Source organism: Salvia splendens, chromosome 14 (genome assembly GCF_004379255.2).
Source record: "Salvia splendens isolate huo1 chromosome 14, SspV2, whole genome shotgun sequence".
Classification (NCBI taxonomy): domain Eukaryota; kingdom Viridiplantae; phylum Streptophyta; class Magnoliopsida; order Lamiales; family Lamiaceae; genus Salvia; species Salvia splendens.
This window is the reverse complement of record NC_056045.1, coordinates 3,469,401-3,485,339: the sequence shown is the minus strand read 5'-3', so window position 1 is coordinate 3,485,339 and position 15,939 is coordinate 3,469,401. Positions and strand designations below refer to the sequence as shown.

The following is a 15,939-nucleotide window of genomic DNA, read 5'->3' as shown; positions in this document are numbered from 1 at the left end:
ATAATAATATAATAATATAATAATAATAATAATAATAATAAATAATCATAAGAATATAATAATATAATAATAATAATAATAATAATAATAATAATAATAATAATAATAATAATAATACTAATAATAATAATAATAATAATAATAATAATAATAATAATAATGAGGAGGAGGAGGAGGAGGAGGATACAAGGATATGAGCCGACACTAATTAGGGTTCTGAAATCCCTCTTCTAAGATTTGTGGGTGATACATACACATACTGACATACACACGTCTGTATATAATAACTCTATTAATTTAATACTATAAAATTTAATTTAAGTTAGTTGAATTTATAATTAAGTTTTCTTTTTCTCACCACACTTCTTCCCTTTCACCTTCTCTCTGCAACTTCTTCATCTCCTTCTCTCTCTCTAAATTCATCAATTCTCTTCTCTCAATCTTCATTCACGTTTACCCCCACCAAAACTTCACCCAACACACACAACCACACGCACTCGGCGTTTCATGCACTCAATTCGATTCCACATCGTCGGAATTCACCAAACGATGTGACGTCGCCGCCGATCTCCAAACACGATTTGCATCTGCTGATAACAATCCAATACTTTTTCGTTGAAATCGGCGCTCAAATCCGATCGTTGCTTGCTGCTATGGCTTCCACTGCCCCTGCTAAATCTCAGCCGCTGCACAATTTTACGCTGCCGCATCTAAAATGGAACAAGGACCGAAACTCCAACGGCCAACACCAGCGCCGCCGCTCCGTCAAATCTCCGTCGCGCCGGCCGAATATCTCCTCCGCATCTCCCATCCGCCAGCCTCCGTTGCGAGATTCCGTGTCGGCGACTCCGCCTCGGCACCAGTCCCCTTTCCGCGACTCCGCCGCGGCGGCGGCGGCTTCATCACCTCGCCGGTCTCCCGTCCATGGGGATTACTTGGGGAAACGGTCTCCTTCTCCTGGAGAATCATCCAAGCCGAGGGGGAAACACTCGCCTACCGGCGCTGATCCGGCGAGGCATTTGCCGAGGCATGAATCGCCGCCACAGCCTGAAGCTTCCGGCAAGGGAAAAGGCGGCTGTGTAGAGCATCGGAGACATCACTCAAATAATTTGGCGTTGGACGGTGCGAGGAACGGGCATCATTCAACAAATTCAGAGCACTCCTCTCACAAATCGGAGCATAAATCAAAGGCGAAAGAAGTCGATGCGGCTGGAATCAAGAGATCGAAAATCCTAATCAAAATTCCTTGCAAAACCAGCAAAACGGAGGAAGAAAATCCGCAAGAAGAGCCGCTGAAGGCAGAGAAAAGCGACGAGCACGATTGCAGCGGCGAAGCGCAAGAAGAGGAGAAGATCGGTAACAATATCACCGATGAAGAAACGAAGACGTGGAATTTAAGGCCTCGGAAGCCTCTATACAAGAGCGGAGGTCCGGTGAAGAGTAACGGTCCGGCGATGCCGGAGAGGAGCAAAGCGCAGTCGCCGTTGAGGAGCCTGAACAATAGATCGGGGGAAAACGAGGGCGGTAATGGTGGGAAGAAGGAGAAGAGGAAGCTGAGCGTCTTTATCCCTCTAACGAAGGATGAGATTGAGGAGGATATTTTTGCGCTGACAGGATCAAAGCCGGCAAGGAGGCCCAAGAAGAGAGCGAAGAACATACAGAAACAAGTAGATGTAAGTTAAGATCTGATTCGATTTGTTAATTTACATAATTATGTGTATCTCTGTTGTAGCTGTGATTGATTTGCCTAAAATTTCATGGACCGCAGGTTTGTTTTCCTGGATTATGGCTGGTATCGATAACTGCGGATTCATACAAGGTCTCTGAGAATTCTATGAAGGTACAGCCTTGATTGCACATCTATGCCGTTGTTTGTTGGTTCCTGAATTCTGAATCTGATTCTGATATGGGTGTTCCACACAGGGCTAGAGGCAGTTTCTGGAAGCTCTAAGCTGCTTTGCTTCCAACTTTTTTTTTCTTCTGGGGGATGGTATTTGGAGGTATAGTCTGCAGTTACTTGTACTATTTCAGAGGAAGAGCTAGTGCTGATTTAGGGTTTAGCTTTGCCAGTTTCTTTCTACTTTTTTTCTTTCCTTTGTTTCCCCTCTTCAATCTGCTGATCTCCAAGAATTGAGAGATGGGTGATAGTTCTATTTAGCATCAGTTGCAGATGTAAATATGAATTTCTAGATCTTTTAGATTTCCCTGTTCAGTTCTGGCGACTCAATTGGTTTTGATTCATTTTTGTTTTAAATGAATAATCACTGGTTTGGGTTTTTCTCTGTATACATTATTATAGTTGAAAATTCATGTCTTTTTGTTCTGTTGCAGTTCTTGACTCATGAATCTTGACAGTTTTATACATCTCAAATATTTTCATTCTTCTCAATGAGAATTTCTAGCCTGGTGGCATTTGATTTGAAGAACACCATGTTTACACTATGTGGTGGCACTTGATGAAGCTGCTAAATAACTTTTTATACCCTAATGAAGAAGAATTACAGTGAAGGGGAGATCCTAAAGATGGTAAGTTTCTTTATTAAGTTTTTTTTATGAAAGATGCTTCAACTAGAAGCTGTGATGAAGAAAGAGTGGTGATGGTGGTATGCGTCCAGGGTTTGTGAAGTAGACACAAAGTTGGATCTTTGCCACTTGTTTTTGTTCTATCCTTTGGTGTATGTATGGCTGGAATTTGAATTTGGTGAGAAGAGAAAAAAAAAAGAAAAAGAGCTTCATATCTGTTGCTGGGGAGAATGAGTTGATGCTCTGCATTTGGTGCGTGCATTGCTTGGATTATGGTAATATAAAATTGTGCAGAATGTGGAAATTGAAGATGAAAGAAAGGCTTATACTAACTATGGCAACTATGTATTGGTTGGCTTGACTTTTCTATTGAATTGAATTGGTCTCATCCTTTTCGTATATATTTGATCAAAACTTGATTATGTATGTATCTCAACTCTTCCTATATTCTCTACTCTGTCTCTCACCTGCTCTACGCTAGGTATAACATCACCCTATTTTGTCAATTCCGGTCGCCGGAGTTAGAAATTTCCGATTGTTTGAGCAATCCATATCATATCACAATTCTATCACGTCATTTTTTCCTACAAATTTTGTCCACCCATACAAATGGATGCAAATCAATAAATGAAGAAAATCACTCTAAAATAAGAACCATATCAAAGTTTTTCACTCAGCTGTGGGGCAATTTGTAACATAGAGATTTTGTAAAATAAATTTTTTGGGTGGAGAATAAAAGAAGTGTTCTCTTTCTTCATAGTTGAGTCATTTTTTCATTTCAGTAAGTTTTTTCATAGTTGAGTCATATCCATATATAGTAATTATTTTCTCTTTCTTACTTTACTCTCTCTTTAACACACTCAACATCTCTTTCTTAAACTCCGTGCCGAAAAGTTTCACCTCAACTATGGTGAAACGGAGGGAGTAACACATAAATAAAAAGCTCAAAATTTTGGATATATGTATAAAGAAAAGTTAAAATAAATATGGGGTATATTCACGTTGTTTTGAACTTTTGAATGATAAAAGCGCGTCTAAAATGGATAGAATAGTTGACTCGATTTCAGGGTTGTTCATCACATCTACTTCTATAGTACTTTTTGGTAACGAACTCCACAAAATTTTGAAATGTGCAACTGACTAATTTTGGAATCTGGTCGAAATATACATATGATTAAAAGATATTGATATACTATGATCTCTTACACATGAAAGTACAAAAAGTATGATCTAAGTACACAAAACAAATCACACCCCCCCAAAAAAAAAAAAAAAAAAAAAAGAAAAATAAATAATTATCCTATCACAACAAACCACTGCAATCACCACATACGGCCATGTCAATATTAATGAGAAATCGTGGTATTTAAATGAATTATTATTAGTAGTTTAGTACCACCCTTCGATTATTATCGTTCTATTTTTTTTAGCCTCTTTATAATATACCGTCAATCACCTTTTCTTCTTCTATTTATCAGTCACTTTATTAAATTTATATTAAAATCCATTATATCAAAATAATAAAACTACTAAATAGACTCGACGAAGATTAGGGAGAGTGCTTATTTCTCTTAAATTCAGAAAAGAGATTTGCGAAACCTTTTTCCTAGACCAATTCCAATTGAGAAAAACCAATTGTTTTGAAACCAGAAGAGAAGTGCCAAGAAAATGACTGTTATACTCGTAAATGATAAATATCATCAATGCACCAAAGTTGTTGGCATCCAAACAAAATTTAGTAGTTCTTCTCATACATGTGGATACTGTACCAACATATAATGGGAGTAGGAAAAAAAGATAAAAATCAGTAAGCAAATTAGCTAAAGTACAATCAAATTGCTGCCAAATATGATTTCAGCACTGCTCAACTCATAAATTATTCATGCCCGCCATCATTTCTAAGCAACTTAAAACATCGATATTAGCTGATGGGGGATCACATTGAGGCCAAATATCTAGACACCGAACATAACGGATCAGCCGGTATGCTCTTAGGCTGGAATGTAAGACTCGAGCATGAGTTGAGTTTGGGAAGGTGAAGTGAGTTCAACAATTAGATACATGAACTTCCATTCCTTGTCCACCTTGTCTTTGAACATCTCCGACATAACTTTGCCGGCTCCATGTGGTCCACGGATAAAGAAATTAACCTACAATGCCAGCCATTACACCACAACAGTCTTGAGATATTTGAGAGCTTCTAGTCTATGATGTCTGCTATTTTAATGAGTATAGAATCATAAAGGAAGTGGCTTTTTAGTGTAACATACCAGTACATGTTCAGTGCCATCATCATCAGTCCATATCTTGTGAGGAACCCGTTGACGAGCAGCACGGTTCCTGCTTTCTGATCCATAGCCAGTGACAGGAGATCCGATTCTTACCCTAACCTGTTGGTAGTATAAAAAGGGATCAATAAAACTAGCCAAGGGTAAGAATGAACTTCAATATCAAGCTGTTGAGAGATCCTTTGAACTCTTTGCAAATATGATGATTTCTCCTAATAAAGTAGCAGTCATTATTTCTGTTTCCATGCCAAGAAGAATAACAGACCATGCTTATAGAAAAAACAACCTGCAATCAATGAGCTCATGAATATAAAAGCTGAATAATAATACTGAAGCTAACAGAGCAAATCTGACTAATTTGAGACACTAAAGCACTATTGATCCAGCTGTCACATGTCAAAACTTTTGTGATTTATAGTGAAAGTGCTTCATCCAACACTAGTTCAAACCAATGTTATAAAATAGAATATGTAACATTTTTAATCCCGTTCTTCTCTACGATTATTCTTTTCAGGTTAATAAGCAGCAGAAAACAGTAAATGTAACTTGATGCTAGATAAAGCCTGGAATGCATTTACATTTACAGTTCTGCAATAAGTGGTCCATTAACGGAGCTCATCCATTCCAGCTCAACATTACAGAAATGCAAATTCACAACAGAGAAAATAGATCGAACATACTTGGCTGTCACTTTGAACCCTTTCAAGAGCCTTGTTGAATATTTTGTACCTGAAAAAAAACATTAGCTTCAATTAATATCACTGAAAACAAGAGAAAAGCAAAACTACACACACCTTTTCAGGCAGTAAAAATTTATACGCACTCTTTTGGTTCAAATATAAGTTCTTTGCAAACTGCATATGCTGCAGCGCCAGCAATGCCAAGGCCGGCAAGAATTACAAGACTATAAGAAGCTCCCTCCGTGAACGTTACTGGCTTCTCCGGAATATTATAAGTTGGGGAATCAAATGGGTCCTCGACGTTGGATAGCTCTTTTCGAGTCTGTCAAATATACGTGCAAATATGGAATTCAGATGTGATTAGGACTCAAGAAAGTTCATAAATACAGTATTCATGCAAATAAACACTGAAGAACTTCACACATAAATTCCTACAACGAAATCTGGCATTACAGCGGAAGGGCCACTGAATTATAATCACAAAAGTTTCTTAGGACCTGGTGCAGGGATCACACTGGATGCACATGTTTTCATAAGGACGTGGCCAAGGACATGAAACAAATTGACACTATTTATGTTTAGGAGAATGGGATCATCTAGAGCACTATTGAAAAGAACTTATTTAATTACCTCAGCAGCCGGTCTTTGTTTAGTCTAATGAGAAAAATTCAGAACCAACACAAACTGTTTCTTGTGAACTGTGACACAGGCAATATATGTGAATGCCAACAAACATCTACAAAAATATGGGGACAGATATGGGGACAGATGCATGGCAACAAACATTTATTAGATGGCACAATCTCCATCTAGGTTAATACATTATGGGGACAGATAAATTGGGTGCCATAAATCATCTTTCGAATCCTAAATATACTTGTTTACGTCAGATAAACAAGTCAGACCAACAGTAAAAGAGGTTCGATTCTGTGGATACAGATTCAGAAATCAGCAAAAATTTAGTTGCGGGCATGTTACTCTATCTAGCAAACTAATATAATATCAGCTTAATCTGGAAAGAATGTTAATATCTTGGGACGCCAGTTTGTGTGCTTTTATTTTAACTGTAGGACACACCTGTGATCCTTTTGATTTGTTTGATGCCGTAGGCTGGGATGCAAAGGATCTAGCATAGCAGGATCGGCTTATCTGCTGCCCAGCACTTCCAGAAAGTTGAAATGGTGACCGATGGACCAGAACATGTTTCCTGGCCCACTCATTTCTGCATAGAATAGAGTTCCCTGCGAGATCGAAGTGATTATGAACAGAATGTTTTAAAAATCCACATGCTAACATGACCAGCCCTTCCTGCTACCACCTAACCCCACTTCAACATCCCCCCACCTCCCCACACACCCATGAAGAAAAGAGAGGTGCATGGCATATACATGGACACCAGAAGTACGGGCAAGGGAGAAAATTATCCAAATGTGTTCTAAATATTGTACTCAAATATGCAATTGAGCAGAACTCATATTTGCGCAACAATTTTTCATTATGGCTTCAAAACAGAACTTGAGAATTTCAGCAAGTCAAATGAAATCAACATACCATTAATAGGAAGAGTAACCTGCAATGATAAAAGACAAAAAATCATAAGCACTCAAATGTAAGATAGAAGCATTTCCATACAATTCCAGACAGAAAGTGATGTTAATTCACACAGAAAACCTGAATACAGCAAGGATCAAGGTAGAAAATGCAGGACTACACTATCTAGCGGGGTAAACTTTTCTTTAGCTTTCTTATCCAACAATTTTTTCTATAACTTATGATTTATGAGTTAATGAAGAAGATTTTAAACCTTAATTCACTTTGAGATTAGTAACATATCACCATTAGTTTTATGTTAGGCCCCACTCCTCAGAAACTCAAGTAAAACAGTTGTCGTTACTAGTTACCAAGAGTATTTCTGGAGCTTGAACCATAAAATTTCATCAATATACCACCCAGACTACGCACTAAAAAATAAAAAATGCATCAAAACATTTTGTGCAGAAATTAAGTACTAATTATAGCTCCCTAATTCAAACGCAAGGCCAAAATCACAAACTTTAAACATCCAGAAATTATCCCTCTTGGACAAAAATAACGTTTCAAAATCATCAACCACTTCAATTGCATAATTAGCAGAACGCATAAACATAATTATCTCTAAACACAAATCTCGAACAAGCATTGAGCAAAAACTCTTAAACCCCCAAAACACAAACTTTTTACATTCATTTAGGAAAAATCACTGACCAATGATCTTTGGGTCGCGGATGACGAATATTGGGCGGAAGCAACATCAGCCAACGCGTTGAGATTCCTAGGTTTCAGCCCGTTGCATGATGATCTCAAAACACTGAACAGTTTATTCTTCATTCCAAACCCACCTCGGCTCATAGCTTGCAATATTCTTAAGCTTTGATTATATCTTACTCCAAAAGAATCGTGAGATTTTAGTGTGTTTAAGGTTACTGAATTTGTTTATTTTCTGAACAAGAAATCACAAAAAAAGGAATTCAGAAAATAAGGTATAGGGTTGAAAGGGAAGACAGATTGGAAAAGGGAAAGCTTCTGCAAGTCACGTGCTTCAGAGGCTACGCACGTGACACTCTCTTAATAAGCCAAGCCCAATAATGATTCATTTGAAAAAGGCCCATTAAAAAGCCCATGTTAAATGAGGAACGCGGGAAAATTGAGTGGAGATAGTGGGAATAACCGTCGCAACCGCAACCCTCTCTCTCAAATCCCCACAAACAATTGATAGATACAAACATTATATGAATTATGAATCACTCCACACAAAATCTGCAGACAATTAAGCAGAGAAGAAGCAGTAGCATCTCAATCAATCGGCGTTTCAGTAAGAGAATGATGAATGGGAAGAGAAGGATGACGTCGCAAGATGATGAAATGCGCGATATGAAGAAAGGTCCGTGGAAATTCGAAGAAGATCAAGTCCTCATCAATCACGTGAAGAAATACGGCGCCAGGGATTGGAGCTCCATTCGATCCAAAGGCCTCCTCCGCCGCACAGGAAAGTCATGCCGCCTCCGCTGGGTCAACAAACTCCGCCCTCACTTGAAGACGTAACTCTCACTCTCTCTCTCTGTTTCTCCAATTCCAATTTCTCTTTTTTCTTCATCTGTTTTCTAGGTTAATTGTAAATGCTCTTAATTTGTTGTTTGCGTGAGTGAAGGGGGCTGAAGTTCACGGCGGAGGAGGAGAGAACGGTGATCGATCTGCAAGCGCAGTTCGGGAACAAATGGGCGAAAATCGCGACGTATTTGGCCGGAAGAACAGACAACGACGTCAAGAATTTCTGGAGCAGTCGGCAGAAGAGGCTTGCTAGGATTCTATCCTCCTCCACTGCTTCTTCTTCAACCAGCCAAATCCCTACTTTCGATTTCCTTCCATCTCTCGAGGTCATAAACACTTCTCTCTTCTCACATTTTATGACACACAAATCTCAATCATTTATACATACACAGGCGCCCAATTTGAGCCAATCAAGGGAGGAGGAATTTGGGGCCAATTCACAGTTTGGGGAGGTGGCGAGTCCGAGCCCGATTAGTGCTGTTCCGGTCGAGCAGCAGCAGCCGTACATCTCCTTCCCACAGTTTCCGTTACTTCAGCTAGACTACCCCCTGCTTCTAGAAGGGCAGGATTTTACTGGCAGGTTTGAAGCTCCGAGTTTTCTTGATGACGAGCTTGGGCATTCTGCGTTGGGAACCGCGCAAGTCCCCATCGCCCCCTCGTACCAAGCTTTGGGGACGTCGGAGAGTCACATTGAGGTGGACATCAATAGCCTCATCGAAGATGATTTCCCCCCTATTGACTTATTCGATGAAATCGAGCCACTTCCCAGCCCATCTCACTGGTCGTGATTGAAGCTAATAAAAATGGCTTCTTGCATTTCCATTTAAAATTGTAGCTAGTAATTTCTACTAAGGGTTTCAAACTTGTTGTGTTCTGTATCTGCTACTCATTGTGAAATGAATTCTAGTTTCTCTGTAAATAGTGTGTTTAGATGTGACTGGAAAAACAAGAATGAGATCAATAACATGCCAAAGATGAAAATGAGCAACTGCTTTTCCATTTTACTGCATTCGATTATTTCAATTTTCAAATTGAATGTAGCAATAACAGCTTGGTACAAGTTTATTAAGATTCACAGCAAAAGAGAAGACAACTAAACACCAATTCACTAGGTTTCTTGAACTTGCACTAGCTGAACACCGACTAGATCGTTCAGTGATCCCACAAACTGTCCAGCACTAAACGACTTGCTCTCTTTGAAAACTACAGACCTGTGTAATACTGAATACGCACAATACTCGACTTCGGCTACCTCAACATGCTCAAAACATCCAGCAACAGAGGATCCAACTCCTTCCCCTGAAAAAGCAGACCATTTTTTTCAAGTCTCAGATCATCAAGAGAAGAAGCAACTGTGCTGATGAATTGTGTAGAATGACATCGCTTGAGAAGCTTACCATGAGTCACTAGCAACAAGTTTTCTGAAGGATATTTGTCAGCAAGACTTGTGATCACCTGGAGATATCTAGCCCGTGTATCTTCTAAGGTCTCTTGCCATCTTGGCAACTACATTCTCAGACAAAACCGAGTTATAGCATACGAGAGTTGAACTGCTACAGGCTCATATTGTGGAGTACTGAACACAATGAAAGCACTGATATAATTACATTACCTCCTTATAAATCATTTCAGTAGTATTATCAATAGTTCCAGCAGGTAATACAGATTTACACTGAGCCATATCAAAATTAAAAATCCCATCTTTAGGAGCAACTTTAGGTCGGATGGCTAAAGAGTTCATCATCTCACATAATCCAAACTCCATTGACACCTGAAATATATGCAATGACATTAGTTTATTTGTTCAATTCGTGCAGTTTGATTACTTTGAACTTTATATAGATGCACTCACACACGCTTAGAATTTTGTCACTTAATCACACAAAAGCATAGATAAAAAAAAATGGAGCACACATCAACAGCCTCCTCTTATATCCAGTTCTAGCATCCTAAGAGAAGCTAAGTGGTGGGTTGTTTACATATTAGTATGTTCCAATATTCAGTTTTATAGTATTGCAAAATAAAGCTTACTAACTTGTAGTATATGTCTAAGCGTGGGAATAAAATATGAGTTTGAGGAGAATATTTTGACCTTTTGCAGTTATGGGTTTGGAATTGAATATGTTAGGTTAGATGTATTTTCTTGAATCTAATGGTGGGGTCAAATGAGTTTGCGGTTGGGATGGAATAAGACAATTAAAGTGGTAGTACAAAATTCATGTGAAATTTGACCTTTCTTTAAACAACGATTATTTGAGTGAGAATAAATGAAAGTGTTGAAAGACTCTAACCAGTGAAGCAAAAAAATGGCTTTTTGGGTGGAGAAGAACGATAGTGGTTTTCTGAGTTGTCGAAACATTACAAACTCAGTTAAATTAAGCAGGCAACATATAATTTTGTAGAGCTCTCGAGTTTAATCTGAGATTTTAACCTAGAATTTCATCTTCCATTCATCACGAAAGTACTAATTCAAATTCAGTTATGATTCAGTAAAAAACTAGGGAGCTAACATTAATGAAACAGAGAATAAACAGAAAAGGAGATCGAAATTCGATAAATCCAGGACGAGAAAAGGAATGCTTATCAATTATCATGCATAGATTAGAATGAAAAATAGACCTTGATTTTGGAAGGATCGATTACGACGCCGTTGGAGGTCAGGTCATTGGGATCGTCGGATTTCCTATCGACGGCGCAGAGCGCGGAGACGACTCCGGAGGCGGTCTGGAGGCAGCGGAGGAAGGGGGAGACGAAGACGCGGTGGATCGGGAAAGAGAGGTGTTTTCTGAGATTGGCGCCGGTGGTGAAGGCTCGGACGTGGCCGTCGTCGGCGAGCGGCGGGTCCCAGGGGCGCGGCGCCGAGGCCGTCCAGAGAGGGACGGCGTTGTCGAGCCTGTCGCCGTGGCGCATTACGATGACGTGTTGGCGGAGCTGAGAGGAGCCATCGCCATCGCCATCGCCATCGGACAAACCCATCAGCAGATTTGGTAGGGTGTAGATTTCTAGAGCGAGAAAGTGTCGTCTTTTCACTTCAATGGTTTCTCTCTCTCTCATTAGCATCTCCTCTCTTATTTATAGCCGCTGTATAATGATAATTTTTGTTTATTAAAATTTAAAAAACTGATCAAGTTATGAGTTTCGGTCGAGCCAAAAACAAGTCTGAATAGCTCATGTGATCTAATGGAATAATAGTAATAGTTGGGTTCATACTCAGCCACTTGCTAAGAATAAGCCAAAAATGAGTTCATACTCGGCCAGACATTCAGTTTTAATTTGCAAATTCGGTCGAGCCAAAAACGAGTTCGGAATAGCTATAGTATAGTGGAATAGTAGTAAAAGTTGGCTAAAAGCAATTCCTATTTCATTATTGTTTTAATTATAATTATAATTTATAAACACGTGTATGAATACTTTTACCTGACTCTAATGAAAATTATAAAATCATTATAGGTATTTGAAAATAAATCTAAAATATCATCATGAAACATGCATGCCGTCCAATTTATGTATAGGACACATGTGAATGTTATTGTTGTAGGCATGTGTCATGTGGGTATTTGAATTTTGAATGTTCAATTATTTGATCTTAAACCAATTAATATGAATATAAAATATTACTACTAATAAGTAGTAGTACTCTTGTACTTAGAGCATCTCCAATAGCACTGGACGTCAAATAGCCTTCACACTGCCACATCATCAGCACTACAATTCTTCTGCCACATCAGCTTGCCATATCAATTGGACATCAAATAGCACTCACATAGCCTTCACACTACATATCCACATCACTAATAATAATTATATAATTTAATTTACACTTGTATCAACCACCTCCCCCAGGAGCCGGGGAAGTATGGGACCCTGCCCCGGGAGTCGGGGGCGTCTGAGACCCTACACCGGGAGGCGGGGGAGTCTGAGACCATCCCCCGGGATTAACTGGAGTACCTTCGTAGTTGTTCTACATTGCTCGTTATTGATCTTGTACAGAAAGTAAGGTAGAGAGAGAGTACTCGTTAAAACAAGTGGTGCGAATGAAAATGAGGTTCAACGCGCGTATATATAGTGTTTTCGAAAAACAAAAAAAAAAATAAATCCGACGCCGGTTTGGCGCCGATCCGGGACGCACAATGGCGCCCGTGAGGATCGGCGTCGGAACCGGCGTCAGCGCGGGAATCGGCATGGCGACGCCGATTTTGACGCCGATTTCGCCCACGCCGGTTCCAATGGTTCGGCGTCAAACCGGCGTGGGCGAAAAATCGGCGTCGCGGTGGTGACACCGGTTATTGGAGATGCTCTTAGAGCATCTCCAATAGCGGCGAGTGCATCAGCTAGCCGGTTCTTGGCGCTCGCCGGTCCGCTCGCCGAACCATTACAGCCGGCAAGAAAAACGGCGAGCGCACGCCGATTCCCGAGCGCTCGGCGATGCGCTCGCCGATCTCCTGGCCGCCATTGCAGGCTCCAGATCGGCGAGCGGGATTTTTTTTTAATTTTTGAAACACCGACCTCAACGTCCTCAACTCGTCGCCCCTTTTCAACGAGCAGTGCCAGGGCGTCGGTCCGGCCATCAGTTTTGTCGCCAACGGGAACCAGCATGATATGGGCTACTACTTGGCGGATGGGATATATTCTAGGTGGCCCGTCTTTGTGAAGACGATCAGATGCGCATCAGATGAGAGGAAGGCCTACTTTGCGGAACGGCAGGAGTCGGCGCGCAAGGACGTGGAGCGCGCATTTGGTGTGCTCCAGTCTCGATGGGCGGCAATTAGGGGCCCAACGCGTTTGTGGCATGTCGACTGCATTGCTGATATAATGTACGCCTGTATTATCATGCACAACATGATTGTCGAAGATGAAGGTGTACAACTGACTAGTTGGGCCAACGACGATAATGAAGCCGGTCCAAGCCAAGGCGTGGCCACCCCCAGCGTACGAAGTGGGGTACCTCACGATGAAGCCGGCCGCCTCCAAGCACATGCCGACATGCGCCAAGTGGAAGCTCATATTCGACTCCAAAAAGATTTAATTGAAGAGTTGTGGGCGCGGAGGACTGCACGACGTTAGTATTTTTTTTTGTAATTTTGTAATTTTTTAATGTACCTTTTTTTAATTTAAATGAAATTATTGCATTTTCCCGTATCTGTGTCGTAAGTTGAATTCTGTATTTTGTGTGATTGTTATTTTTATAATTTTGTTTATTATGGTTGGGTTATAGCTGGACTATTACTTGTCCAGTTGTTTGTCCTGATGATGTGGCAAGAGGAGTTTTAGTGCTGATGATGTGGCAGGAGAAGTTTATGGCTGGGCTATTGCTGAACTATTATTATTGGAGATGCTCTTATTTACCAACTACTAAGTTGTGTGAAGTAAAATTAGATACTCCCTAGCATTAACGAAAAGTAATTAGTTTTCATATAAAGTACACATTAATAAGCAACTAGTATTCCACTAGTATATTATATCAGTATAAGCAACGCAATTTATTGATCATTTGGTCAATGGTTCGACCGCCGGCTGTTTTTTTCCCGATTGCAAAACAGTCTAAATGCGTGGTGGTTTTTAAAGCCAAATTTGGACAATGCTTCAATTCGCAGTCAAACTTCCCGTTCCAGTCTTAAAATTTTGGTTTTTTTATTAAAGGTAGTTAATGATTCCACGACATAAAAGATTAAGACACCGTAAGTTATCTATTCGTGAGTTGGCTTAGTAGTAGAGTGATTAATGTTCACTGACAAAAATATTAAATTCAAGTCTACCATGATGTGACTTTTAAATTTAAATTTATGCTACCTTGAAAAAACAGTACTACTAAGAGCATCCACAACCGTGTTCTTGCCAGCGGCACGGTTGTAGGCCCGACCCCACTTTTTCTACCTGTTCTCTGGCAAGAGCACAACACCCACAGTTGTGCTCTTCCATAAGGACGAGCACAATTAATTTAAAATTCAATTACACAAAAACATTTCCATAATACTAAAATTCATTAAAAAACCACAATAAATATTACAAATTACAAATAAAATAAAAAAGACATAATTAAAATCCTAAAAAAATGAAGATGAAAATGGATATGAGAAATTGAAGATTAAAATGGATATGAGAGAATGAAGATGAGAATTGTGTAGTTTGATGTAAATTTTTGGGACTGAAATTGGGGGTATTTATAGATGAAAATGTGTATTTTTTGGGTAAAAAAATGAAAAAAAAATTAAAAAGTGGAAAAAAACGGTTATAAACGGATATATTTTTTTTGGGAAGTGAAATTTTTTTTATCGGTTTTTTATATTAAAAACTGGTTTTTTAATTTAAAAAAAAAAACAATTTAAACACAACGGCTATGCCGTTGACGAATCCCAGTGCGCCACGTCAGCTGCTCGCTGGCACGGCGCGGACGGCCATGGCGACAGACGCCACCGTTGTGGATGCTCTAATGTTCTAGGAAATAACGGTGGATTTGGTGGATGGTGGGCGATGCATTGCAATGAAGCTTCCAAACAAGACTGAGAGACGATCCACTTAATAAGAATTTTATCCATCAGGGCGGCGGGTAGCGTCCGCGTGCCAGCGGCGCGGATGGCCGTGGCGACGGACACCACCGTTGTGGATGCTCTAATATTCTAGGAAACAACGGTGGATTTGGTGGATGGTGGGCGATCCATTGCAATGAAGCTTCCAAACAAGACTGAGAGACGATCCACTTAATAAGAATTTTATCCATCTTTAAAAATCTAGCATTTCTTTTTCTATGGGCCACTACAATAATTATAAATATAATTTAGTGGTATGGTTAGACTAATATTGAGTTCTTGACAAACGTTCAAACTCAGAAATATTTGGCCACGGGAATACGTTATATATGTAATTAAAATAATAATGGTTAATCCATATATGATGTTTTTTGGAGTAGTATTATAGCCAAATGTTTGTGTATGTATAAAATTACATTATTGTTGCGTAGGTACATTAGTCATCAATCAATCAAGCGCGGATCTATGTATGGGTGTTCGGTTTGCAAGATTGTATCTGATATTAAATATATGGTTTGTTTGGTTCATGAAATTCAATCATCCTCAATCCTAGATGGATAATCATTGGATAATTAGTCATAACTAACCCCCTATGACTAAAATAATCTCACAACTCAATCCTACATTATATCTTGGTATTATTTTATCTTGGCAACCGAACACCACCATAGTATATTAGTGGGCCAATTGCCCCTCCTCAGAAAATATATATCAATGCTAATTTTTTTTTAAATTTACCAATTTACTTATGATTTTCTCTTAAATGTCCCTTCTCAATATTTCAAAATTTGTTGATAATATATTTTTACCCCTTTTCACATCAATACCTGACTT

General features: G+C 39.5%; 4 protein-coding genes across 7 annotated transcripts; 2 read left to right on the top strand and 2 right to left on the bottom strand.

Annotated features, from left to right (window-relative positions):
• Positions 1–350: 350 nt before the first annotated feature.
• LOC121763230 (serine/arginine repetitive matrix protein 1-like) lies at positions 351–2,953 on the top strand. 3 transcript variants are annotated; one of them, XR_006042413.1, is made up of 4 exons: positions 351–1,673; positions 1,769–1,840; positions 1,924–2,000; positions 2,332–2,953. XR_006042413.1 is itself a non-coding variant. In XM_042159184.1 (3 exons), exons 1-3 carry the CDS (start codon positions 654–656, stop codon positions 1,927–1,929), a joined length of 1,098 nt encoding a protein of 365 aa, XP_042015118.1. In that variant the 5' UTR covers positions 351–653; the 3' UTR covers positions 1,930–2,953. The 3 variants fall into 3 exon arrangements, 1 of the variants encoding a protein (XP_042015118.1); XR_006042412.1 differs by having other exon boundaries at positions 1,924–2,526; positions 2,616–2,953; XM_042159184.1 differs by having other exon boundaries at positions 1,924–2,953.
• Positions 2,954–4,240: 1,287 nt separating this feature from the next.
• Positions 4,241–8,015, bottom strand: LOC121764687 (probable mitochondrial import inner membrane translocase subunit TIM21). 2 transcript variants are annotated; one of them, XM_042160707.1, is made up of 7 exons: positions 7,736–8,013; positions 7,043–7,061; positions 6,569–6,732; positions 5,635–5,813; positions 5,492–5,540; positions 4,794–4,913; positions 4,241–4,673 (listed from the first exon to the last, which is right to left on the bottom strand). In XM_042160707.1, the coding sequence occupies exons 1-7, from the start codon at positions 7,877–7,879 to the stop codon at positions 4,515–4,517; spliced, it is 834 nt and encodes a 277-aa protein (XP_042016641.1). In that variant the 5' UTR covers positions 7,880–8,013; the 3' UTR covers positions 4,241–4,514. The 2 variants fall into 2 exon arrangements, with proteins under 2 accessions (XP_042016641.1, XP_042016642.1); XM_042160708.1 differs by lacking the exons at positions 4,241–4,673; positions 4,794–4,913 and adding an exon at positions 4,920–5,097 and having other exon boundaries at positions 7,736–8,015.
• Positions 8,016–8,178: 163 nt separating this feature from the next.
• On the top strand, positions 8,179–9,544 carry LOC121763463 (transcription factor DUO1-like). The gene is made up of 3 exons (XM_042159484.1): positions 8,179–8,568; positions 8,679–8,904; positions 8,971–9,544. The coding sequence occupies exons 1-3, from the start codon at positions 8,267–8,269 to the stop codon at positions 9,364–9,366; spliced, it is 924 nt and encodes a 307-aa protein (XP_042015418.1). The 5' UTR covers positions 8,179–8,266; the 3' UTR covers positions 9,367–9,544.
• A 9-nt stretch (positions 9,545–9,553) lies between these two features.
• On the bottom strand, positions 9,554–11,634 carry LOC121763464. Its single transcript, XM_042159486.1, has 4 exons — positions 11,198–11,634; positions 10,191–10,349; positions 9,976–10,084; positions 9,554–9,877 (listed from the first exon to the last, which is right to left on the bottom strand). Exons 1-4 carry the CDS (start codon positions 11,630–11,632, stop codon positions 9,687–9,689), a joined length of 894 nt encoding a protein of 297 aa, XP_042015420.1. The 5' UTR covers positions 11,633–11,634; the 3' UTR covers positions 9,554–9,686.
• Between the last annotated feature and the right edge of the window lie 4,305 nt (positions 11,635–15,939).